Source organism: Cryptococcus depauperatus, chromosome 5 (genome assembly GCF_001720195.1).
Source record: "Cryptococcus depauperatus CBS 7841 chromosome 5, complete sequence".
NCBI classification, from domain to species: domain Eukaryota; kingdom Fungi; phylum Basidiomycota; class Tremellomycetes; order Tremellales; family Cryptococcaceae; genus Cryptococcus; species Cryptococcus depauperatus.
Genome location: NC_089472.1, coordinates 1,509,507 through 1,532,410, shown reverse-complemented (window position 1 = coordinate 1,532,410; position 22,904 = coordinate 1,509,507). Strand labels below are relative to the sequence as shown.

Genomic DNA, 22,904 nt, shown 5'->3' with positions numbered 1-22,904 from the left:
TTCATTTCTCTTATTAACTTGATTCCAGCATGTCGCCTGTCGCACTCAACCCGAATACATCTGAAGATGGCGACTGGCTGGAAGCACCACTACAAGGAGGCGCATCCGATCCGTTGGTAAACCAAGAGTATGTTCGACTGGCGACAAAGTATACGGATGTAGGTCAAATTTAGACATACTGTTTGAGCAACAAGCGGTGGTTTCTGACCAGATTGGCAGGCTGGTTACAGAGAAGGTATAACTGACGGTAAACTATCCACCCTCCAGCAAGGTTTTGATGAATCTTTTGCTCAGTCCGTTCCACTGTCTCGAACAATCGGCTGCATTCGAGGACGTGCTGCTGCCCTCTTGGCCTTTCTCACTTTGTATCCTCCATCATCAGCGTCAGTTGAAGATGAGCTGCGTGATCTTATAAGCGATATGTCTGCTGTTCGTCGAGACCAGGTGCTTCCTGAAGATGAGGAACGTGTCCAACATGAGCGAGAAGACCATTTAGCGTTCGAGCTGGATACGAATCATTATCGAGAAATGGAGAATCTCGACAAAGCCTTGGACACACTAGGTAAAGAGGCAGATGAAGAGGTGAAGAAAGATCTAAAAGTGTTGGAAGAACTACAGAAAAGATTGCAAGACCTGGAAGGTCGAATTCGTGGGTGGTCAAGTGACGATTGATCGTTATAGGCAACCATGAGACTATCTGTACAGCAAAGATACTTGCGTGCGCTTTTGCATCTAAATGAGTTTGCCCTGCACATCTCGCTGAATGCATGACATTTCTAAGCTCCCATCTATATGGTATCCGATATGAAGCTAACCCTGTAAGAAATCAATTACAATCAAGTACATAAAAAAGGCCTCGTTATGACCAGAGAAATATATAAAAAACTATCACAAAGTCCATAAACCATAACTGTCCGTCAAAGATGTACCAAGCCGACTTGCTCAAACCACCTCCTTCTCACATTCACCTTCAACCTCTTCTACAACACCCAACCCAGACCTCCACTCCCTCAGCTGTTTGCTGTTCCTTCTCACATTGCCTCTGACTGATTGCACAGTATACACAATATGCTGCTCGCGCTTATCTGCTGTTGCACCATACGTGTATGATTTCGACCTGGAGTGCTTTGGCAGGGACGCAGCGGCCGCTTTGAATATCAGATGAAATCTAGCCGGCTTTTCGAGTGAGGCGGTGAGCGGATTTCGGCGTGAGAGCGATGGGGATGTGTGGGTGGGAAGCAGCGAGGAAGGGGGTGCGACACTGGTAGAAATTACTATACATTCTCCAGCAAGATGGGTCACCTACGGCAACTGCAATAACGCCAGGCATGCAACAAATACAACCATCAAAAAGGGCAGCGGCAGCTGAACCTATCAGCATTTTCAACCATGCACGACAAGCTGACTTACCGAATCCAGCGCTCTCACTGTGACCAAGGCGAAAAGCTTGACACTAGGCATGCTTTCACTCGAGCCAGCGAGGACCAAAATGAGGATTTATAGAAAAAGAATAGAACGAGAAATATTTTAAATGTATAAATACAATTACAATAGACGGCAGCAAATCCTCTCCGCTTTTGAAACTGACAATCTTGTACACTAAGGGGCGGTGACAATGAGGCAAACTGTATCTCTGCATCAAGTCTATTATACCATCTGCTCTCGTTGATAGGCTCAATGTTCACGTTTGAGGGTACGAGACAAATTAGCCGCAAGAAAGCAAAGAGTATCCTCGAGAGGATCGAACATGTCTTAAACGGCATGTATTCGTACAAAAACATCTCTAGGTAATGGGCAATAAGGCTAGCCTCCCAATAAAATATGTTTAAGCTTTAAGATGTTAAACAATGACGGCACATTTCTTCATCTCATTCTGAGGTAAGTCAGAGCAGGTCTCTATCGTGATTTTGCTTGTTCCAGCCCGGCATCTTCAACGCCTATCATGGCGAGATCGGCTCCAAATGCTGTTGCTGGCTCTTAGCCACAAGGTAAATGTACGAAAAGACAAATGTTGAAAGTAGAGAGAGATTGAGATGACAATGGAATATGGACAAAAGCTGTGGTTCATAGTCCACCGTGGGAGATTAACGACCGGGGGCGATGCTGAGTCTAGGCCTTTACGGACTTCGTCATTTGACGGGTAAGAGCGGTGCATGACGCTGTCGGTTATTAACCTTGGCGGACGACGCCGCCTCTGCATCCAACTTTTGTCATCTATGCTGTCACGCATACTTGCGTAGGTTTAGCTGGTGTCTGGCTGATTCACTGAGAGGAAATGCATTGAATTAAATTGGCTTATATTGTCATCACAATCCTTCATTAGGTTATCGGACGACGATTCAATCCCTTGAGTCGTTCCCATCCCCTGGCCCATCCATTCTCAAACTCTTGTTCGGAAAACTTTTCAGCGGCTAGCTGTCTGGCAGCTTTTCGCATCTTGAGGCTCTCATCCGGGTTGAGATTGAAAGCAGAATGGAGAGCAGCCGCGAAGGAAGAAGAAGTCGTGGCGTGGAAGCCTAGGTTTGGATTGGTAAAGGGATTCATACAAGATAGCAGCAACGTACCCGTCTTTTGACCTTTGTAAGGAACTACGATATCCAACAGGGGTCCCGCCGATGCGTGGACTATAGGTATCAGGCCAGCAGCCTGGATGCCCCTGTCAGTCGCTGCCAAGGTGAATGATGCGACAACATACCATAAATTCCACAACGTTTATGCCAAAATGTTCATCCATCATTGTATTCAATCCGACGCTTGCTTCTCCAAGTCTTTTTACAACCTCTGAAAAAGGCGCAGATACGACGAATTCCACGTTATGCTGCTGAATCGTCAGATGGTGCTGTGCTAACAGCGTAAAAACACACCTCTACATCAAGCTTTTTGGCCAAATCTTTCAATCCTTCTAATCTAGCTTGATCCGCGGCATCGCGGACGCCACCCATGAGAACCAGCTTGACAGCTCTTGGTCCCTTCCGATACTCCGTATGCTCATCAAACAGTTCAGCAAGTGCATGAATCTGCTTCGCGTGGTCTTTTTCCGGCCTGAATTGCGCCAGACTGACCACTTCTCGCTTTCTCTTGTCAAGATTCCCCAATTTCACAAACTCTGCGGTATCACATGGAGGGTACACCACTTCGCATTTTGTCCTGTCTCGAGTAGAAGATTCATGTCTTTCCTCGCGTTTAGATATCGACAAGTCATCTTTGAGAAGGATAGAAGCAAGCAGAGAGGAGCGTGCCAATGTGAGTAACGATTGGACATGGGCTTGTGTCCAAGAAGAATTCGTCATGATGTGCTGGATATACAGAAGAGACACAGAGTAAAACAAAGTAAAAACGTGATAGTATCTGCACGGGCAGTGAGCGCCTTGAGTCATCCCAGATTTGGAGGCGAACGTACATGAGTTTGATCTGCGTCCGTAGCCAGCTTTTGCTAGCACCACCACTTTCAACACCCTCGATACGTTTTCTAACGCGCTTGACCATATCAGTGCTGACAGTAGGATAATGAGTATAGCTTCCCAGAGCAATGTTGTTGCCCGCGATGAAGCGAACAACCGGAAAAATAAAGGCATAGCCCATGGAGTCTGTATTGTAGTCAGCCTGAAACGAGAGATTGGCGCTGCATAGTTGACTTACCAATGAAAATATCCCCCCATAGTCCATCTTTCCCGCACAACCCTTGCCAAGCGAGGTAAATGCTACCAAATGATTGTCCGAGAAGAGAAAACTTTCGCCAGTATCCATCCGAGATGAGATATCGTGAAGGTAAGGGAACAAAATGTAGCCTGTTGGGATCTAGGATGATGGAAAATCGGTCCTGTAATGTCTCAAATGGTTTTCAGATAGAACAGCAGATAAACCAACCTTAACCTTTGCGATGATTTCTTCTTTTGAAGCAGTTGGATGGTCTCCAGAATACACCAAAACTAGCGTATCCTTTTCCGTTCTTTGGATATACCTCACTCCAGCCCATAAAACCCTTTCTCCGCCGCCACCTGCATTGCAATACGGATGCCAGAATCCCACCACAGTCTTTCTGCTGCTCACAGTTGGAGGATGAGAGTCAGTTCCCTGGATAAGCTCGCCGTCGGGGAGGCCATACATGGACAGGAGAGTTTTGCGTCTCAAGATATTGATTTTGCGAAGATGGTTGATGTACAAAGCAAGGGCGCCAATTGCGAGGAGCAGAAAAATAGGGATGATTGAAAAAACAAGTCCCCAATTGACACCAGCGGCTCGGGCAGTAACTATAGTAGCAACTGCAAGAATGAGACTCCCTTTTAAAACTTTGAAAAGTAGAGATCCGCTCATGACAAACCAAGAAATCACAATGAGACCAACCCAAATCACATCCATAGAAATAGAGGATTGCGCGGGATGCGATAAGAGGGTTTCATAAAGATAGGTTGCTGTAGATTTACTGGAAGAAATGGAGGATAAAACTTGTCTTGTTGCTGGAACGTGTATGCCCGTCATAAGACCTCCTAACAATGCGTATAAAGCATTGACAGATATACCCCATCCAAGCGATCCCTCTTCTTCCGTTGTGCTAGAACTGAGAAGGGGCAAGAATAACGCCCCATGGAGCCAGAGTAAAGAGCTCATGAATTTCTCGCTCCCGACATGGAGAGGCAAGAGGTGAATCGGCACAAAGGCGATGACTAACGGTAGAGCGATCACAAGAGGGGCACGTTGAGGGCGAGAGCGAGTACGAGGGTGTAAATATACTGCTGACAGGAAGAGGCCTGTAGCTACAGATATCGCCACGAGCTGGCCAAGGAGCATATAGGCATAAGGATACTTGATGCCCCTTTTCCCGCCTAATATACATTGTGAGCCACACCGTGCTTGCTCGGTCTTGCTGCTTACTTTCTGACCAGACAAGAACAGTAAAAATCACCGTCCACGTGCAAATCCAGCTTGACCACCACCAATTGCCAACACCATCACACACAATCGACCATGCCTGCTCAAAAAGCGCAGTTTTGACAAGCCATTGACCAAAAGTACCCCCTGGGTGGTACGCTAGATAGTCAGTATATGACCACTAGTGGTTTATGAATTAGATATTCAGTCTCTCGCAACCAGAGACGGCGTACCCTCATGAACTGAAACATGTCTATAATGTCAGTCAGCGCGGAGCACAAGAAGTTTGTAGAAGGAAAACTGACAATACCAGGTGCATAATAAAGCACCTATAGATGATCTTAAGAACCAGAACGCTTTTCCTTTCAACAAATTCGAGACATTACTGTCTGCGAGGATGGATCGAAAGACCAGGGCAAAAGCAAGAAAGATGAACAAAAAGTAAGAGAAGAGTATGCCAAGAGCGAACAGCTCTTGGCTTCGCATACTCATAGCTATAGGCAGTATTTCGGATTGTAAAGTAGAAAGCCAACGAGTGCATTGTTATACAAATATTTAATGAGATTTCTGAAGTTGCTGTGGTTCCGATGGGATTAACCATAATCATAGACTCGGAGATAGAGCCATACTCCGTTTTCCGGCAATAACAAAAGTACAGTACAACCACTACAGCCATTTTCTTTTGTAAATCTTTCAAAAATGGGCCACAATTCGGACAAGTTATACGTGACCCATTCAGAGCATTCGGCGGGTAGCCATACTGCGTCGAGTACAGGCAAGCGACAAGAAACCGGCAAATCAGAATTTCAAAGATTACCTTTGCAAGTTTGTGAACATCTTGACTGTCAAGCATGATCTAACTGCATTATATAGTGATTCCTGTGCACTATCTCTTCAACCCTTCAAGAATCCAGTCGCTGTCATAGCAAAAACAAAATCTGGAGAAGCTCCTCGAGCAGATGTCTTTGATCTGCTGAATATTGTGCCATACATTCGCAAGTTTAAATCAAGTGAGTCTGCTGTGTTAGATGATGACATGGGTTTATCAAGAATTTTTGTCTAGATCCTGTCTCTGGAGAACTTCTTGATACCAGTCAGCTCATCAAACTTAACTTTTTCCGAGTACGTTGCTCCTAGCAGGCAATTATTGGAGTAACATTAAATCAACATCAGAATGCTGAAGGAAATCTCCATGATCCCATTACTTATAAAGTATTTTCACCTCACATCCACATTGTATTCCTTAAGAATACCGTACGTTTCGGCCTCTCTGTTTTGAACTTAAATTGATGCCAATATTCTCATGCCCAGGGCAACGTCTTTGACATGGCCTCTCTGCAACTATTGGCAATCAAACCCAAAACGTGGCGAGATTTGGTCAATGATGAGCCTTTCAAACGGGAAGATATAATCACTATCCAGGATCCTCAAAACCTCGCAGCTCGAGATTTGAGAAAATACGAATACGTGCAAAAGGATTTGAAAGTATCAGGTATGTGCATCTCGATAAGGCTTAGATTATTAATGTCTTACTGGGTACTGTAGAAGACGACATGGAAGGCGATCCATTGAAGGGTATAAATGTTGAGGCTGCAGGTGGAGCCAGCAAGGTATTAAAAATGATTGCGGAAAGAGTAAGCATAGAAATGTTCGAGCTGCAGCCCTTGACGCTCAAACTTGTACACAGAACAAAACCGAGCAATCACCTACTGAGACATCCTCGACTCAAGTTGTCCAGCCCAAAGGAAAGAAGGAGGGCACCGTAGCTAAACGCAAGGTTGAACAATTGGCTTGTGAGTTCCAGCAATTTTTACAAATCCCTTTATCACTAATTTCAAAACTGCTTAGATAATGCCTCAAATTATAGTTCTGGCAGAGCCGCTGCTTCTCTCACATCAACCTCTCTTGCCCCGGAGACCAAATCCGAAAGGGCAATGTTTGATGATGAAGAATTTATGTTTGAAGAAATGTCAAAACCCACAAAAGAAAAGGACAGACAAAAATCCAAGGCTTATGCTACAATTTTGACCAACTTTGGAGGCCTGAATGTTGAATTACACGGAGACAGAGCGCCAAAGACGGTCTACAATTTTGTGCAATTGGCAAAGCAGGGTAAATACGATAATGTGATCTTTCATCGACTCATGCCTGGTTTTATGGCAGGTGTTGTTTTCGTGAATTTTTTTACAATAGCTGATCAAGTTCCAATAGATACAGGGCGGCGATCCAACGGGAACAGGTAGCGGAGGCCAATCTTTCTGGGGAGAGCCTTTTAGAGACGAACATAGCGAGAAGGGAGCTTACAAACATGATTCTCGTGGTGTCCTTGTAAGCTTTTCCTAAACTGATGAGACACCAATACTAAGAATGACAAGTCTATGGCAAATTCTGGCCCTCGGACAAACGGCTCTCAATTCTTTCTAACGTTTCGTGAAACACCACATTTGAATGGTAAACATACAGTTTTTGGCAAACTTGTCGGAGGAGAAGAAGTACTAGATAAAATTGAGAAAGTACCAGTGAGACCTGGGAGCGATCGACCTGTAAAGGACATTGTAATACTGGGCGTCAACGTGTATGTATATCCTTTCACTAAGGTCGAATAAGTCCCAAGGAGCAAGACTAATGCCATAAATCAGACTTCAAGATCCCTTCAAAACATATAAAGAACGCCTGAGTGTAAGATTAGCTAAACAAGATCAGTCGGATGCGGCTCTCCAACGACGAGCAGAAGCACAAGCTCAAAGGAATCAAGACAGGACAACATGGCTCGGTACCAGTCTTGGTGCAAAAGGAGAGACAACGGCTCAGAAAGAGAAGCGCAAGCTGGCTGATGAGGAGGCTGGAGTAGGAAAATATCTCAATTCAGGAAAAAGCGGGGCTGCAAAAGCCTATGCAGTGCTAACGGCACCTGAAGTGGAGTTTGGGGCAGAGAAAAAGAAGAAAAAGGTTGGAGGATTTGGAGACTTTTCAGGTTGGTAGCATAGCTCAATTGTCGCAAGTATTGTACGTGTATGGCTTGATGCACTGAACTTAAAGTCAAAACACCATTCAAAATAGAGATGTTGATATAGAGTGTAGACAAAGACTGTTATAGCCAAACCATTCTCTACAAACATCAAGGATCAGGTGATGTGATCGCTCTTCGCTATAAGCATCTCTGCCTGAAATTCCATTCGGCCATTTGTTGCGACGTGACTAATCATTCAAATCGATAATCTTATTCAAAGATTACGAAATTGTATTTAATATTTACAGTTTGTTTACTGGCTCCATTCCCTGCTATGAAATAGAGTCATAACGCATTTCTCCATCTCAATAAAGATCATTTCAAGACCATTTCCCTCTCTCTATGAGTATTCACTCCAAAATGTGTAGCGCTCATTATCAGTGATGGCTTTCCAACATGAGTCTTTCAACACAATGCTTATACTTTAGTATTTTTCTTCAAATGAAACTGGGAGCTTACCGCTGGATGTATATCCTGATACTGAATAACAGGTTTATGAATCAAAAACTGCTTCTGTCAAGCGTCACATTGCTCTCACTTAACCAGAGAATGAAGAGAGTAAACATGAAACCTACTTTTTTACACTATAGCATGGTCCAAAACTTGTATATTTGAATATCAAAAAACAATACACTGTTATAAAATTATGGGTGTAATACTCTGGGTATTGCAGGGGATATAGCCAATAAATAATGATGCAATTCCGCTTGCATTATTGTGACCTTTTGGTCCAACTACGTATTATTTAATTGTTGGTGTTTAATTATGACAATGTAGGCTTGAGTGCCTCACTGTAATTACGAGTTTTATTACTTAAGGTTCTCGTAGAAAGGCTTAAGGTCGAATACCGCAAAACTAGCACTGGTGGTGCATATGAAATGAAGTATGAAAGAGAAACTATTCTATCTACAACTATGTATTCTACGTTGACGGACTTATCCGGGTTTTCTCATGTGGCAGCGTGAAGTGCTATGCACTTACAGACAACGGGATAATATCGGATAATTCACTGATCAACAGGAAATCAGATAAGCTGGTCATTTTTTTAATTTCTTATTGTCATCTATATTTATATTAAATAATAGTCTTTTATGGGACTTGAGAGTTAAACTGACTTCTACTCAGCCATTCGAAATGGTGATGGTAGTCCTAAAGCCCATAGTCTTTTAAAAATAACATTTATAGCCATCAAGCCCTCTTAAGATGGTAAGCCTCGCTGGATAACCTGAAGATCGCTGATACACCTTGAAAAGGGCACTTTAACGCTTACCAGTCGACCCAGCTCACCAGAAAAATTCAACGTTATACTGCCTGAGGACATATGGAGAAAAATCATCTCTGTGATTGATTCTCCAACGACACTGTGCGCTTTAGCTCGAACATGTCGAGCAATGTCCTCTCTTTCATCGCCATTTTTGTGGTATCGAGTTTCTGTAGGCTTGCACCACAAGTCTTCGATGAAAATAGGCTACATTGGCTCGACCAGAGCCTGGATCAAGCCTCTTGCGCTACCGTTATTGACTGCAGGATTGAGACGCCAGACTCGCATCATGGACTTCTACTTTGAGTGTCTTGAGTGGACTCTCTCCCGCTATCGGAGAAAGCATCACTATCTGGCCTTGTTTGTCAATGTTAAGGTTGTTCGTATTCATCTGGAGTCCATGTGCGGACCCATGTTTCCATATACTGTACGGGAACTGTGGAGGAGACGCGAAGATGCTTATAATGAAAAGTATGCGCGAACACTACCACCTTGCGAAAAAATGGTTTACGTGGGCCCATGTAATCCCTCATCCTGCTTCTCAAATTACGGAATTTGGTTCGCCTCTTGGGGGACCTCAGATATGAGTTGCCGGGTTCCAAAGAAGCTAGTCATTGTCTTGAAAGCCAACTCTTACGATATCGATTTCACATTCAATCCTTTGACCCTGTCTGTGATCTCCATGTGTCAAATCCAAGACCTTCACGATATTGTGATCATATTTTATCAAGGAAAAGATCGGCGCAAACATCTCTCTGCAATCATGAATACTCCATGGAGAAATTTTCTAGAAGAGTTGGTTATTGTTTTGAAAATCACAAGAAAAAGGCATACTCGGACGCGGATCACATTGGTTAACACTGGGTGCTTTGAGGCGAGGTGGCTGGGATTCAATGAGCCTGTAAAAGAACAATTGGTACAGCAAAGAGTCAATGAAGAGTTGAAAACAGAGGGGTTATCAAGGTGGGGGATGGAGTTCTTTGAACGTTTTCCAGAGCATGTTACTCATAGCTATGAGAATGAAGACGTTGACAAGACAAAATTACTTGAGTTAAACGCGGGAAAGGAAAAGGAGCGCCTCTTGTCGATGAGCGAATATCTACAGACTGAAGATTGGGAAGGGGAACTTGAAGAGAGTGAGGTTAAGCAGTGGCTTGATGGATTATCTTGATTACATTTACTTGTGTCCTATTTTACATAATTTTTATGAGACTTTTGATATCATCACGAAAACTCCATATCTATTTGTTGCGAGTCGAATCAACGTTGGCATTCCCTGTCAGGAGTTTGGTTATTCTTGGGCTTGGTCTGGGAGTCCATTTATCACGTCCGTAAGATAGTCCAATCTAATAACAAATTGAAGTTGTCAAAATCATTCATGTAGATGGTTTCTCTGAGTTATACCTATAACGAGCTTGAAAGCCCATCATTGAAAACTGCTTCAGAATGAGCCAAAAGACCATAATTAAAAATACAATAGTGTCATAGAAATACCAATAATAAAAATGAAGAAATGGGACGAAAAGGTCACAATAATGCAATCAAAGTTGTATTATTAATTATTGACTATATTTCCCGTCAAGCTATTAAGGTTATGACAAATAGAATGCATCAACGCTGCACTTGTCATAACTCATATCACGAAAGATAACTATGATATATTCATCAAATCATCCAATTGTAATATCTGTAAACGAATATACTCCAAAAAATAATAAGAAAAAAGATTTGTAAGTACAATCTTTCTGTGTCTACATTTTAATGACCTCTTTTACTTATGATTCTTTAATGCCATGAATATCGTATGCTAGTTGCGTATCATACACCACTCTGAACACCTTTCCCTTGTGTCGGTCTGTTTTATTTGTTTCTGGTCAAACGGGTATTCAAACTCAACGACCCTATGTGTCTACTCTCTCGTGCTTGTACGTTTATTTCTCCATGCCATATACCCAGCGGTTTCCTCATCTCCAGCAGCTCGACGAGTAGGTCTTATTCTGCGTGTTGTAATTGATTCTTCATTGTCGATCGTAGCATCCTGTTACCAATGGTCACTGGTCAGCTTTAGTCGTGGAAAAAAGAATGGATAGCGACATACCAATCCCATAACAAGCCTTCGTTTTTGTATACCCCCCTCCAGCTCGGATCTCCAAAAAGTCAACGACTTGAGCAAATCTTTCTCTCTCAAGCCTTTGGGATTAAGCCAATCCATAAATAATTGAATCTGGTGGTCTGATCAATTTCCTGATATCACACATTAAAAAAAGTTCAAAACTCACATGATCCACTTCATCCAAGTAACCCCATTCACCAGGACCTAAAACTTGACCTGGCCCTTCTTCTCTATCTCGCCTACAATCTAAATCCTCCTTTTTGATCTCATCATTTAGTCCCAGACTTTCAAATACTCCGTTGGCGGCTTGCAAATAATACATCTCTTCGTTCTCGTCTGGCGCTTGAATATACAAACGACCTGTTCCATAAGATATCTTGCCATCAGATGAGAGCATAGGTGCTGAGCCTTGAGCATCAAACCACCATATTCGATTCCCAAATCGGTCCACGCCTAGTGGTTTGGGACGAAGCGTAAAGATATGAGCACGGAAATTGTAATCGAGCTGACGGAGTTTGCTTCGAAGTATCGTCACTTCCTCATCAAGGCGTTTTTTCTCTGCAGCCACAAATTTACCTTCCGCCTTTTTCTGTTGTGCTTCTTTGCGTTCCTTGGCAGCTTTTTCTTTTAGAAACGCTTCTTCAGCAGCACGTGAACGAGCCTTTTCGACCATAGCTCGACGACGAGATGCAGTTGTCATTGCGTGGTCTAATGGAGGAGTGGAGTGGGCAGAAATCTCATCGGGTTCTTCGTCTTCGTTAGATATATGTGAGGTATTGTTCTCTGGCATATCAATGTCCTCATCCATATCGACATCAGGGAAAGGGGCCATATCGTCTTCTAACTCGTCATCTTCCTCTCTAGTGTCACCGTTGGTATAACCATTAGAATGGCCATTGACCGCAATGTCTTCCTCAACTTCACCTTCTGCCTTAACTTCAGAATCGCCTTCTGTCGACATGTCGGCAGGTTTCTCCTTGGGATCCAGTGCTCCTCGTTCAGCAACAATTTTTTTGAATTCCCGTTTAACGTCTACTTGTTCCTTTCTGACTTCTGTCAACTGGCTCACGCTTTCATCCAAAAACACCCTCACCCGCTCGGTTTGGCCTACCAGCTCTATGAGCCAAGCAATAATGTTGAGTTTGTGGGTGTGGTGAAGGGTAGAATAACGAGAAGAAGGCTTAGATGCGATAACATTGGTAGAAGAAGACGAAGAAGGGCCAGTGGACCATGTAGGGCGAGTTGGGGCAGGTTTGGGCTCAAAAGTGAGGTGAAGAATGTTGTCTAGGTAGTCTGGAAGCGCTTCTAGTGTTGCCCTCTCCCATAGACATCCTACCAATGCATTTTCCCATCCTCGACGCCCATCTCGCGTAGTAATTTCACTTTGCTTCCACTCCTCCGCTAAAGGCTCACAAATCGGATTCAACATTTCTGTTGTCGCGCCATTGGCACCTTCCCAGTATTCTCTGTCGTCATCTGCTGTGCGTCCAATTGAAGATAAAGGTTTTGGCAACGGATAATTTGCCAGATGATTCGAAACAAGTGCATTAAGTAAAGAAGCATGAATTTCTGCGAGAAGCGGAGGTGTGGGAGCCGAAGAGTGATAAAGGGATTGTTCAAAGTCATCAATTGCGAATGGCGAAAGTTCGAGAGGTGTGCCAAAAACATTAAGAAAACTCCAACACATCAAAAACTTTTCAAACTGATCGCCAAATGGTAAGTTTCTATTAAATGCAGGTCGGGTTTTAATTTTAGATTCATCTTTTTCCTCCTCCACCAGCAGATCTACTGACCAATGAGCAAATGAAAAACCATAAAATTTAAAAGACGCACCTTCGTTGGGAAACTTGATACTTTTTCTTTTTTTTCTCTCATCGTCATCATCTTTTATTCTTCTATCCTCATCCTTCCTCTTTGCCTTATCTTCTTTTGCCCTTTTTTCGTCTTCCTTCTTCTCTCTCTTCGTTCTGGGTCGATCTGTGACCTCTTCCTCTTCTATCCCGATGCCATCCTCATCTTCTGCCTTATTCAGACCAAGACGCTCCTCCCGCTCGCGTTTGCGTTTCCCCATTTGCTTCTCGCGGTATTCAGCAATGTATGCGCGTTGAGCAGGCGTCATTTCAGTAGGAATTGCGTAGAATCGTGAGAACAAGGATTTAACAACCCAAGGCGAGTAGACAGCGGGGTCGCGATCAACGGAGTCGCGTATAAATCGTTTGAGAAGAGATCGTGAAAATGACAGTCTATCTCGCGATATCTTCTCTGCGGCGACTTCGACCTCGATGCCCTCTCCTCCTACATCTTCATTTCTGACAAGCTTGAGGCCATATTTGTAACTCATCGGGTCATCTACGGCATTAACTTCTTCAATGGGGATGTGCAAGTCCGATGCCAAAGTATGATAAGTGGGTTCTGGTTTGAATGAAAAGGGATCCGGAGCGGAAGGGGACAGTGTTATGTGTGCGATAGTAGCAAGATACTTTTCGTCTTGTAATTCTACAAACACACCTATGTGTGGGTGAGTGGGTGAATAAAATCAAGGAGAGAAGACTTGCGTTCATCTGGAAAAAAGCGATGTTGAAATCGTTCATAGATTTTGTCGGCGAGTGTTTCCAGTTTACCTTCAATCTCTACTAATCAGCGCAATCACCCAAAAGTTGACCTACGGAACTGTACGGCTCCTAAAACTGCCCTCTTCAGTCCTCTTGGGAATTTTGCATGTAAAGTAGCTGTCTCCTTTCGCTCATTGTTCAAAGCTGTAAGGTAAGGAAGAGATTGTTTGCCTGTCACTTCACATTGGAATGTTTGCTGATCATAGAACGCTTTGCGTAGAGAAAACGACTCATAGTCCGTGAAAATCTCGCCCGTCTCTGGAATATAAAAGGTATCCCGGTCATGGATTTTCCACGCAATAGGTGGTTCTTCCAACAGTGGTGGTTGCTCCTGTGGCAGAGGTGCCACTGCCTGCTCCATGGACCTATACTTTGCACCTAGTGGCACCTTCTTCTTGCCCGCAACTACCATTTTGCCACTAAGTAATTCGCCAGAAAAGACGGTAAGCAGCTTGTGCATCTGCTCTCCATCGTCTGCAGCATCTTCTGGGATGTGAGCGTTCAGCTGCTGTTGTGGAACGAGCGCGTCTGTATGGATAGCTGGAACTGGCTGTAAAACCGTGCTGAGACTGGGAAGCGGAACGAGTGGAACAGGCTTTCTCTTCAACAGCGGCATGGCGTTGCATGTAGAGAAGAATATATAGGTGGGATAGGAATGAAATACAGTCAACTGCCACGATACCAAATTCCGATATCTCCGCTGTTGACGCTCTTTCCCCTTACAGAACAAAGCAAGTGGTTGGGGTGTTTGCCAAAATTAATTTTTCAAAAGCATGTCTCCGTCCCCGCCGCCAACAGCAAAGCGCCCAGCCAGCCCAGACAACGAATCCGCCATCAAGAGAGCAAAGCAGGACAAGATGGAGGACGTAGATATGCCCCCAGCCTCGACAACCCCGGCGAAACCAACAGACTCTGGAACACAGCAGATTTCGATGCGATGCCTCATCGTCACCCAGGATGCCAGTATCATCATTGGCAGAGGAGGATCGCATGTGAATGAGATTAGGGTACGCTGATTTTGGTCTAGTGTTGTACTGACGCAGCGTAGGAAAAATCAAGTGCTCACGTCAAAGTATCTGAATCTAAACCGGGCAATCCGGAACGTATTCTTACAGTCTCTGGCCCTCTCGACGCCGTGGCGAAAGCTTTTGGGCTCATTGTGCGACGCATCAACGTCGAACCGTTTGATGTCCCATCCGTTCCAGGCAGCAGGGCAGTCACAATTAAGTTTATCATTCCCAATTCTAGAATGGGCAGTGTTATTGGCAAGGGAGGCTCGAAAATAAAGGAAATCCAAGAGGCCAGTGGTGCTAGGTTGAATGCCAGCGAAGCCATGCTCCCAGCGTCGACAGAACGTGTTTTGTCAGTTAGTGGTGTCGCCGATGCTGTACACATCGCCGTATACTATATTGGAACAATCCTACTTGAGTATCAAGAAAAATATCCTAGTGGCTCAAGTTCCTCTTATCGACAATCAGGTAGTAGAGGTGACAGACATGGGCAAAGTGGCTATGGTGGTGGATCGGCGCCTTCTGGGGGTTCGGGTGGTTGGGATCAACCAGGTATGCAAACACAACAAATTTTCATTCCCAATGCTCTTGTCGGTGCTAGTACGTCTTCTCTCTACTTTTTTGTGACAATCTGACTTTGTTTCTAGTCATTGGTCGAGGCGGCTCCAAAATTAACGAAATTCGCGCCCAATCACAGTGTCAAGTCCGCGTCACTGACCCAGGCACAACCTCCGTTCCCGGTTTGGCGTCTCCTCCTTCTCCTTCATCGTCAAACCAGGATGAAAGGCTAGTGACTATCACTGGGTTCCCAGAGAACATCAATACCGCTGTGTCCATGTTGTATTCTGTGAGTGTCTATGATGTACTATACTTGGGAATCTGATGTTTTAAAATAGAGGGTTGAAGCCGAGCGGACAAAGATGCTCGAGCAAAATGGCAGTACCTAAATCACTTGTATACAACCTCGAAATTCTCTTTGGTTCTAAGAGTAGACATTTAGTAGTGAGAAGTTTCAGATTCAAAAAAGGAGGAATTGGGAGCAAGGCCGAGGGACGATGAGGTATGAGACAAGGTTAGTTTTGGAGGCAACTTTGCAGGTGATGCAAGAATGGCGGCGTGGACTAAACGTACAACAGGGCAGAGACAAGTAGAGGGACTGCAAAAGACGTCGGATGGGCCGATAAAACTTGTCTCTGATTCATGTATTGCATCGCTCGAAATACCCATCAAAAGACGAGCTCAATGGCAAGAAGCAATTGCATTCCTTAATAATACATTCTCTTATCATTTCAATTAGTCTAGTTTTAAAGCACAGTACTGATGCTACATTCTCTTCGTTTACCATCTTTACCAAAAATAGTATTCATTGATGAAAAACAGGTAAAAATTGTCCAATAACGACACTGGGCAGATCAAATACCTATAGATCGTCAATTATACTTCGCACGAAGAGAGAAGACACTCACATCGCGACGAATAGTGAAACAGCAAGTACATTCTAGATCACCTTGCCCTTTACATTCAATATCAAGCAAGACTGGCTGGAAAAAATTTTGAGTTGTATTCTCGAAAGCATGAACTGAAAAGTTTTCCCAGTATGAAACCACTCTAAGAGCCCATAAACACCATATTATGAGCAGAATGTAGTAGACATACGAAGGTTTTGCGAAAAGTTCATAGATATAGGTCTTTTTCCCTAACAAATCAAGATCGCAACGCTTAACAAGTTTACAAAATTCTGGGCTGGCATAGCATACTTCGCCCGTACGACGCCAGACAGCAGTTGGGCTTGCAGAATATGATATGAGCTTTTCAAGTTCCTAGTCAAGAACATTAGCAAACTGTCTAGGTGTGGCGCAAAGAGACTTGCAATGAGGGTACGCTGAAACGAGCGCTCCAAGAAAATTTCGTCCTCTTCAGACATGGGCATTCTGTATTGTTATCAGTGATTCACCTTGCTTTGATAAAACTGTGGCTTACTGCAGTGCTATAAGGCTTGGTCGAAAAGAAGCTAATGAGCGAACGACTCTCAGAACGTCTGGTGTTTCGAAGCTAGATTTTAAATCAGCAAAATTTTTCATAACGGCATTGCGAGAAGACATACTTTTTAGTCATGTAGTCCATAAGGATATGATATCCTTGGGTGTAATCACTGCAAATTGTTCAGCAACGTTTGCTGACATAAAACTACTCACTAAGGTCTGACCACAGTATTGTAGACCTCTGAGGGGGACGCTCCTTTACCTCTCCTTAAACGACTCTCTATATTGTTCCCGGCACCTGGCCCTCTAATTTGTCCGAGATCAACTGATCCACCGCTACCATCTAACATAACTTGGCCAGGAGCATCTGGCCATCCATTCCATTGATTCGCCGGTACCTCACTAAAAGTTGAACGGCTAATGCCCGTCAGTACAGAAGGTGCTGGATTGAAAGCTGGCGAAGATTGAGAAGGAGAAGGGTTGACCCATGCTTGGTCAAAAGAAGGATTTGGAACGGGATTGCTGGCTAAATCAAGAGATGAACCAGCTCCTACTGCAAGCTGACGGCCAGCTTCTTCTAAAGGGTCACTTATGCCTGCGTAGGTGGGCGAGAGAGAAGCAAACATGGCATCAAGCATTTGATACTCATTGTTGGCAGTCGTGCCAGGGATCCCGCCTAGTCATAGAAGATCAACTTAAAGCATTATTGTGGAACAAACAAGCGTACCAAATCCACCTGACGCAATGTCTACATTCTGGCCACCATTCCAAACGTCTGATGCCTGTTCCAGACTGAAAGAGGGCGGCAAACCCATATTTGAGGGAGGAGCTTCTCTTGGTGTAGTATTCGCCAACCAGACATCATTAGATAAATGCAGAGGGTTTTCAGCAGAAACAGGAAGACTAGGCATGGATGGAAGATTATGTGATTGAGACCGAGGTGAAATGCTGTGGATGCTTGATGGTTGAGAAGGTCGGAGGGGCGCCAGAGCAGCAGCTAAAATATGAATCAATTAAGAAAAGGCACCATAAAAAATATGCAACTATCATTACTGACCTCTTTCATCACCTTCCATGAGATATTTGGCTTTTTTTCTCACACCTTCAACACACTTGTCGGCCATACCTTTTTTAACACATCTCGTACATGGTCGTTCTTTCAACCACATGAGTTTCTACGTCAATCCACAGAATCCAACATAAACTCACGCTCATCGCAAGTCAAATGACTTTTCTGGCATGCGAGACAAGCCTTTGCTACTTTCTTTCTCGCCTTTCTCTCTGTGCCTAAGCCCTGAGGTTTAGGCTTTGCAGCTTTGCTTTTGGGCCTTCCTCTGGTAGAGATGTTACCAAGATTGGGTACAACAGGGCTCTCTACTTGTGATGATGTTGGACCAATTGAAGTCATATTTGAGTATCCTCCCACTGCAGCTGGTGTCATCCCAATACCAGATGAGCTCATATCCTGCGTGAAAGTTGAGGTGCTGGCTTCAGGCCTGGGAGCAAAGTTGAAAAGATGTGTAGTAACGTCTTGAGGACGGGTCAGAGTTGTGAGAGGCTCGGATGGATCATGGGGTGAGGCTGAACCAGTTGGGCGGCCCCATTGTTGCTGGTGCTCTTGCATGATACTCTGAAGCCTTTACCGCTGGGGCGAGACGAAAACTCTGGAAGCGTTAATTGTATACAAAGTTAACTAGCCGAATACTGTGACATTAACGGAAAAAAAAGAAATGACCCGACGGGCAGACGGAATCAATTTCCATCTCCGTGCTTCCAAGCCAATTGAAATAAGTCCGGCTATTATCTTATATATTATCTTTCCTCAGTTCTACACTATGTTCTTTTAGAAGTGACACATTAATGTAGTTATGTTTTACATATTTTGCACTATGAAAAGAACGACCAACTGAAACACAACTAAAAAAACGATACGAGACGCTACAGAAGGGCTTTGTACAAACTACTGATATAAGGACTATACTTCAAAGAGAGAAACATTCAATGTCTCTGCTCAAAGTGGGCTCTAGGTCTCTGGCTTGAAGGTGAGAAAGTTGCTGTTTGATCTACTCGTCTAGAGCTTTACTTCAAGTATGCTCGTTTTCGCTATCACTCATACTGATGACACTCATTGCCCCTCGAACTTTCCCTAGAATTGGAGATGTTGTGAAGCTCAATCCGAATCCGTCGACGGGACCATGCGGATCCGACGAGGAAGCGCTAGGAGATAGCTGCGCAGACGTAGGATATGACAGAAAAGACTCTGCTTCCAACACATTGTCGAAACTTGCTGCTGTCTCTGGTAAAGACTCGACATCTTCGTTCAATAAACTTCCCTTGGGTCCAATGTCGACAAATGATTGGCTTGCAGTGTCCCATGATGATATAGACATGTCATCAGCGTTGGGATGGGTGTCATTCGGGAGAGATTGTGAACTGACAGAAAGAGACGTGTAGGGAGCTGATGAATGGTTATTGAAAGAATAACGGTCGATAATAGGAGATACCATTTTGTCGGATCCGTTAAGATGAATCCTGTCATTCTGTACAGGAGTAATTGGGGAATATCCCGAGCTAGACATCTCAGACATCAAGTCATGGCTCTTCCCAGACAGAGACGGTTCTGGAGACTGGTTGACCAAGCTTTTTTTCCTCGGCTCTGGTATATCGGCTGGTCTCGCTTTTTCAGGGTTAGAACCATTTCCCCAACTCATTTTCCTTCTTCTTAAACCTCTCTCGTATCCCTCATCTGTGGGCGCCACCGCAGTGGAAGGCATTCGTATAGCCATCGCCACCATGTCTTGCTCATGCTCCTTCCGTTCTTGAAGACAATCATTACTCCTAAATTGGTGCCAGGACTGTTCTTGAAATTGTTTTTGCCATGCATCCAAGATTGGAGCCAGATGTGGATCATAGACAAACTACGATGGGTTAGCCAGCAACAACCTTTGAGAAACAAGACGATATGCCTTTTTGACAAGGTAGCCTGTCCCGACTACTGCAAATGCCCCTAAAATAATAGGAGCAGCACCTATAGTCATTAGAAAGATATTGAATTCTTAAAAGTTTTATAATGTTGCTGTTGGTGGATATTTAAATCTGTCATTGTAACCTCAGGTTAATCTTATATCCGTGCTCGCCGATCATCAACAAAAGATTCCGTTGCTTGCCTTGTGCAATAGTCTCTAATTTCTATTTCTCTTTTACATTTCTTCTTTGAGAAGCGAAATGAGCAACCCATAAATCTGTCAGCCACCATGGTGAGTCTTTTTTCTTTTTCTTTCTTCGTTTGTAGCCCATGGAAAGCTCAGTGGTCGCTCTAAAAGCAGGCGTTCTTCTTTACCTTGGCCATTGACTCCAAAGTATATATAAAAAACCACCACATCCTGATCCCTAGGAGATCTTATCCAAGACCTTTTTTGCCTGGTCTTTTCTACTGGATGTCCATGCTCTCTGATTACAAGTACATGGGTAGTAATTGAAAAGTAACCTCGGGGTCTCAATCCTATTTTCTTATCGTTTCCGGGTCGAGTAATAGATAAAAGTTTCTTTTCTTCAGGCAATATCTACTAAACCCTGCAGTTGAAATGAAATGCGTGATAAATATCTCAATTATCGCATTTCCGTGCGTGTCCATAATATACTCAATTCTAACTGCAAGCTGTTATAAAGCAGCTCACAGTGTAGATACCCTACGAGATGGCTGGGTAACCAGTTTCCTCTCCCATGGCCGAATCCAAATATTATTTTGCCTCTCTCTTTGCTGAAGACTATTCTCTATTGACTTTGGCCTCTTATCACTCTTCTAACCACAATGCAGTATTAGAGTTGACAACCGTAGCGAAGCTGTCTGGACTGGCTGCGGCTAGAGGGGATGGGAAGAAGCCTGGTCCATTGAATCTACCCTCGGATGGTGCGCCTATATATGCAATGGGCTCTCCAAACAATGTATGCTATTGACTCTTTAATGTCACCCACCAAGGAATACTTTTATGTCACTTCTCCAAAGTCAATCCATTGGTCGATATCTCCAGCTGCACCTTCTGGCTTGAAAAACAAGAACAAGACTAGCTTTGACCGAATTCACAATAGCAACTCTGTTCATACACAACACTTTAGGTTTGGTTATGGAAAAGTAAATTCATCGCTGTCTCCTCCATCTGTACCGAGCCCTACAGAAAGTTCGGTTCCAATGCGAAGCATGATGAGTGACAAGAACAGAAGGAAGGACTATAATATGTTTGAATCTTGTATAGAAGGTATGCCCTCTCCGTCTTCCTCACTTGATCTCAGGCCAACAAAACATAAGAGCCCGTGGACATGATACCAAGTCAGCCACCTACAGAGTTGATACTGAAAAAGCTTAACATCATCTTAACCACGTCAATAAACCTTTTAGCCTTGCGTGGTCCTATCGATCCTCTGAGAAAAAGCTCTTCTCGGAAAATCCAAAGTCACGATACAGCTTGCGAAAAACTATCAGACTTTGAGGATTTTTATTGCCTCTTTGAAAGAGTATGTGGACTTGTTGGGAAAGTTGGTATGGCTTGCTCTTCATAGCATGACAGTTCAAGAGAGATTGACTCACACTTGTAGTGTACTTTCGGCTACGTGGTATGAAACCGAAGATTATATAAAAATGAGCTTCGAGCAAAGTCATGCGTAAATGGCGAGTTGGCGCGAAAGTCCTTACAAATTCTAGAGAACGTGGCAGGAGATAGAATGGATCGAAAAACAGCCATGAATCACTACAAAGCTTAAGCAGAGAATCCAGAAATGGCAGAGTTGTTTTTAAATCTGGCAAGTATCGTACTCAAGGTTGCGTCATATGCAGCTGATCTTGTCTCGGTCGAGTTGCATGTTGAACTCTCCGAACAAGCTCTTGATCAAGCTTCCGATATGTCAATCGTTGCTGCCACTTGCAAAGTATATTTGTCAAATACCATCACAAACCTCGTCGCTTGGATTTAACACATGTCGTCCATTTCCTTGATTCAGCATCTTCAATAGACCTTCCATCTAGAGGTCATCTTGGATGAAGATGATTACAGATCGTTGCTGTTCGATATGTCTCTTTTGTCAGAAGAATGCCGAGAAAGAGCTGCCGTATTAGGATGAAGTAAAACTGAGGCTGCCAACGTTCATGCGTGGGAGACCGCCAAAGCATTGGGTGATAGCAGAGCAATGCATGCGAATCCGCTGAGATTCGTCTGAAGGGCAAGAAAACCGAGACGTAAAAGCGAACTTGATTGGCAAACCAAAGGTCAGGATGTAACGGTTGGCAGTGGTGTTCCTGCAAGGAAGATAAGTGGGCAAGATTCAGTCGAGATCATTCAAGAAGATGAAGGGACAGACCCTCTGCCATACCCTTCCACGGTAGTTGTCCGTAGAGAGTCGGCTTCTTCAACCGAGTCGGGCTCATATGTACGAAAAGGCTCGACTGCTCTTGCTGCCGTTGCTGAACATGCTGAATAATCTTATTCCCTCACTAGGCTTCTCACCCATTCTTCTATTGCCGTTCCCGCCACAGGTAGACGAGGATACCAAGAAAATGCTAAAGACGCTATCAAGACAGTCACCAAGGAGTACATGAAGGAGATGTGATCTGAATGCGACAATGGCCGATGCAGTAAGAGGAGGATCTGAATACAATTGAATAGTTGTTTTGAAAAAGTATCACTCAGATCCTGCGGGGCGAACCAGGTTTTGTAATGACATAAAATAAAATGCAACTTGAATCCTTATCAAGAACCAAACAAATGTTAATGGTGTGTTTAAGGCACATCTAATCAGATTTGAACTCATCCTTTGGGAAACTTTTTTTTTTACCACATTTTCTAATGAACTTTATACTATATCAAGACGAACTTTTAATTGTTCTTTTCTCTTTTTCTATTTTTTTTCCTGCTTTCATTTTACTTATTTTACAACTCGTACATCCGCTTACCCAGACAGGCAGCGACGTACTGCTGTTGGCTGGCGGGCGTTAGTACCCTGAGTTACCCTGCCTCGGTTCTTGCGGTCCAGGACTGCCAGTTACCCGATATCTC

The 22,904-nt window shown here is 43.9% G+C and overlaps 11 protein-coding genes across 11 annotated transcripts; 5 read left to right on the top strand and 6 right to left on the bottom strand.

Moving 5' to 3' along the window:
* Nucleotides 1–29: 29 nt before the first annotated feature.
* Nucleotides 30–672, top strand: L203_104729 (uncharacterized protein; the record flags this gene model as incomplete). Its single annotated transcript, XM_066214107.1, has 2 exons — nt 30–158; nt 220–672. The coding sequence occupies 2 exons, from the start codon at nt 30–32 to the stop codon at nt 670–672; spliced, it is 582 nt and encodes a 193-aa protein (XP_066070204.1).
* Nucleotides 673–942: 270 nt separating this feature from the next.
* L203_104728 (uncharacterized protein) lies at nt 943–1,461 on the bottom strand (the record flags this gene model as incomplete). The annotated part of the gene is made up of 3 exons (XM_066214106.1): nt 943–1,261; nt 1,307–1,365; nt 1,411–1,461. 3 exons carry the CDS (start codon nt 1,459–1,461, stop codon nt 943–945), a joined length of 429 nt encoding a protein of 142 aa, XP_066070203.1.
* Nucleotides 1,462–2,319: 858 nt separating this feature from the next.
* On the bottom strand, nt 2,320–5,361 carry L203_104727 (uncharacterized protein; the record flags this gene model as incomplete). The annotated part of the gene is made up of 10 exons (XM_066214105.1): nt 2,320–2,516; nt 2,565–2,646; nt 2,696–2,818; nt 2,865–3,348; nt 3,401–3,587; nt 3,640–3,820; nt 3,868–4,823; nt 4,873–5,050; nt 5,103–5,122; nt 5,175–5,361. 10 exons carry the CDS (start codon nt 5,359–5,361, stop codon nt 2,320–2,322), a joined length of 2,595 nt encoding a protein of 864 aa, XP_066070202.1.
* A 207-nt stretch (nt 5,362–5,568) lies between these two features.
* Nucleotides 5,569–7,851, top strand: L203_104726 (peptidyl-prolyl cis-trans isomerase-like 2; the record flags this gene model as incomplete). Its single annotated transcript, XM_066214104.1, has 11 exons — nt 5,569–5,690; nt 5,743–5,879; nt 5,933–5,991; nt 6,043–6,123; nt 6,181–6,361; nt 6,415–6,503; nt 6,557–6,662; nt 6,718–7,028; nt 7,081–7,197; nt 7,245–7,444; nt 7,509–7,851. The coding sequence occupies 11 exons, from the start codon at nt 5,569–5,571 to the stop codon at nt 7,849–7,851; spliced, it is 1,746 nt and encodes a 581-aa protein (XP_066070201.1).
* A 343-nt stretch (nt 7,852–8,194) lies between these two features.
* L203_104725 (uncharacterized protein) lies at nt 8,195–8,920 on the bottom strand (the record flags this gene model as incomplete). The annotated part of the gene is made up of 4 exons (XM_066214103.1): nt 8,195–8,281; nt 8,339–8,392; nt 8,455–8,463; nt 8,861–8,920. 4 exons carry the CDS (start codon nt 8,918–8,920, stop codon nt 8,195–8,197), a joined length of 210 nt encoding a protein of 69 aa, XP_066070200.1.
* Nucleotides 8,921–9,082: 162 nt separating this feature from the next.
* Nucleotides 9,083–10,311, top strand: L203_104724 (uncharacterized protein; the record flags this gene model as incomplete). The annotated part of the gene is made up of 2 exons (XM_066214102.1): nt 9,083–9,085; nt 9,133–10,311. 2 exons carry the CDS (start codon nt 9,083–9,085, stop codon nt 10,309–10,311), a joined length of 1,182 nt encoding a protein of 393 aa, XP_066070199.1.
* Nucleotides 10,312–11,049: 738 nt separating this feature from the next.
* L203_104723 (uncharacterized protein) lies at nt 11,050–14,481 on the bottom strand (the record flags this gene model as incomplete). The annotated part of the gene is made up of 6 exons (XM_066214101.1): nt 11,050–11,178; nt 11,239–11,364; nt 11,420–13,038; nt 13,087–13,761; nt 13,809–13,874; nt 13,920–14,481. 6 exons carry the CDS (start codon nt 14,479–14,481, stop codon nt 11,050–11,052), a joined length of 3,177 nt encoding a protein of 1,058 aa, XP_066070198.1.
* A 157-nt stretch (nt 14,482–14,638) lies between these two features.
* Nucleotides 14,639–15,822, top strand: L203_104722 (uncharacterized protein; the record flags this gene model as incomplete). Its single annotated transcript, XM_066214100.1, has 4 exons — nt 14,639–14,857; nt 14,914–15,475; nt 15,523–15,722; nt 15,772–15,822. The coding sequence occupies 4 exons, from the start codon at nt 14,639–14,641 to the stop codon at nt 15,820–15,822; spliced, it is 1,032 nt and encodes a 343-aa protein (XP_066070197.1).
* A 416-nt stretch (nt 15,823–16,238) lies between these two features.
* On the bottom strand, nt 16,239–18,481 carry L203_104721 (uncharacterized protein; the record flags this gene model as incomplete). The annotated part of the gene is made up of 10 exons (XM_066214099.1): nt 16,239–16,295; nt 16,342–16,483; nt 16,532–16,695; nt 16,746–16,806; nt 16,856–16,927; nt 16,980–17,027; nt 17,071–17,533; nt 17,585–17,854; nt 17,915–18,013; nt 18,067–18,481. The coding sequence occupies 10 exons, from the start codon at nt 18,479–18,481 to the stop codon at nt 16,239–16,241; spliced, it is 1,791 nt and encodes a 596-aa protein (XP_066070196.1).
* Nucleotides 18,482–18,941: 460 nt separating this feature from the next.
* Nucleotides 18,942–19,895, bottom strand: L203_104720 (uncharacterized protein; the record flags this gene model as incomplete). Its single annotated transcript, XM_066214098.1, has 4 exons — nt 18,942–19,218; nt 19,296–19,315; nt 19,362–19,775; nt 19,824–19,895. 4 exons carry the CDS (start codon nt 19,893–19,895, stop codon nt 18,942–18,944), a joined length of 783 nt encoding a protein of 260 aa, XP_066070195.1.
* A 685-nt stretch (nt 19,896–20,580) lies between these two features.
* L203_104719 (uncharacterized protein) lies at nt 20,581–21,491 on the top strand (the record flags this gene model as incomplete). The annotated part of the gene is made up of 4 exons (XM_066214097.1): nt 20,581–20,802; nt 20,864–21,113; nt 21,164–21,394; nt 21,451–21,491. 4 exons carry the CDS (start codon nt 20,581–20,583, stop codon nt 21,489–21,491), a joined length of 744 nt encoding a protein of 247 aa, XP_066070194.1.
* Nucleotides 21,492–22,904: the final 1,413 nt, after the last annotated feature.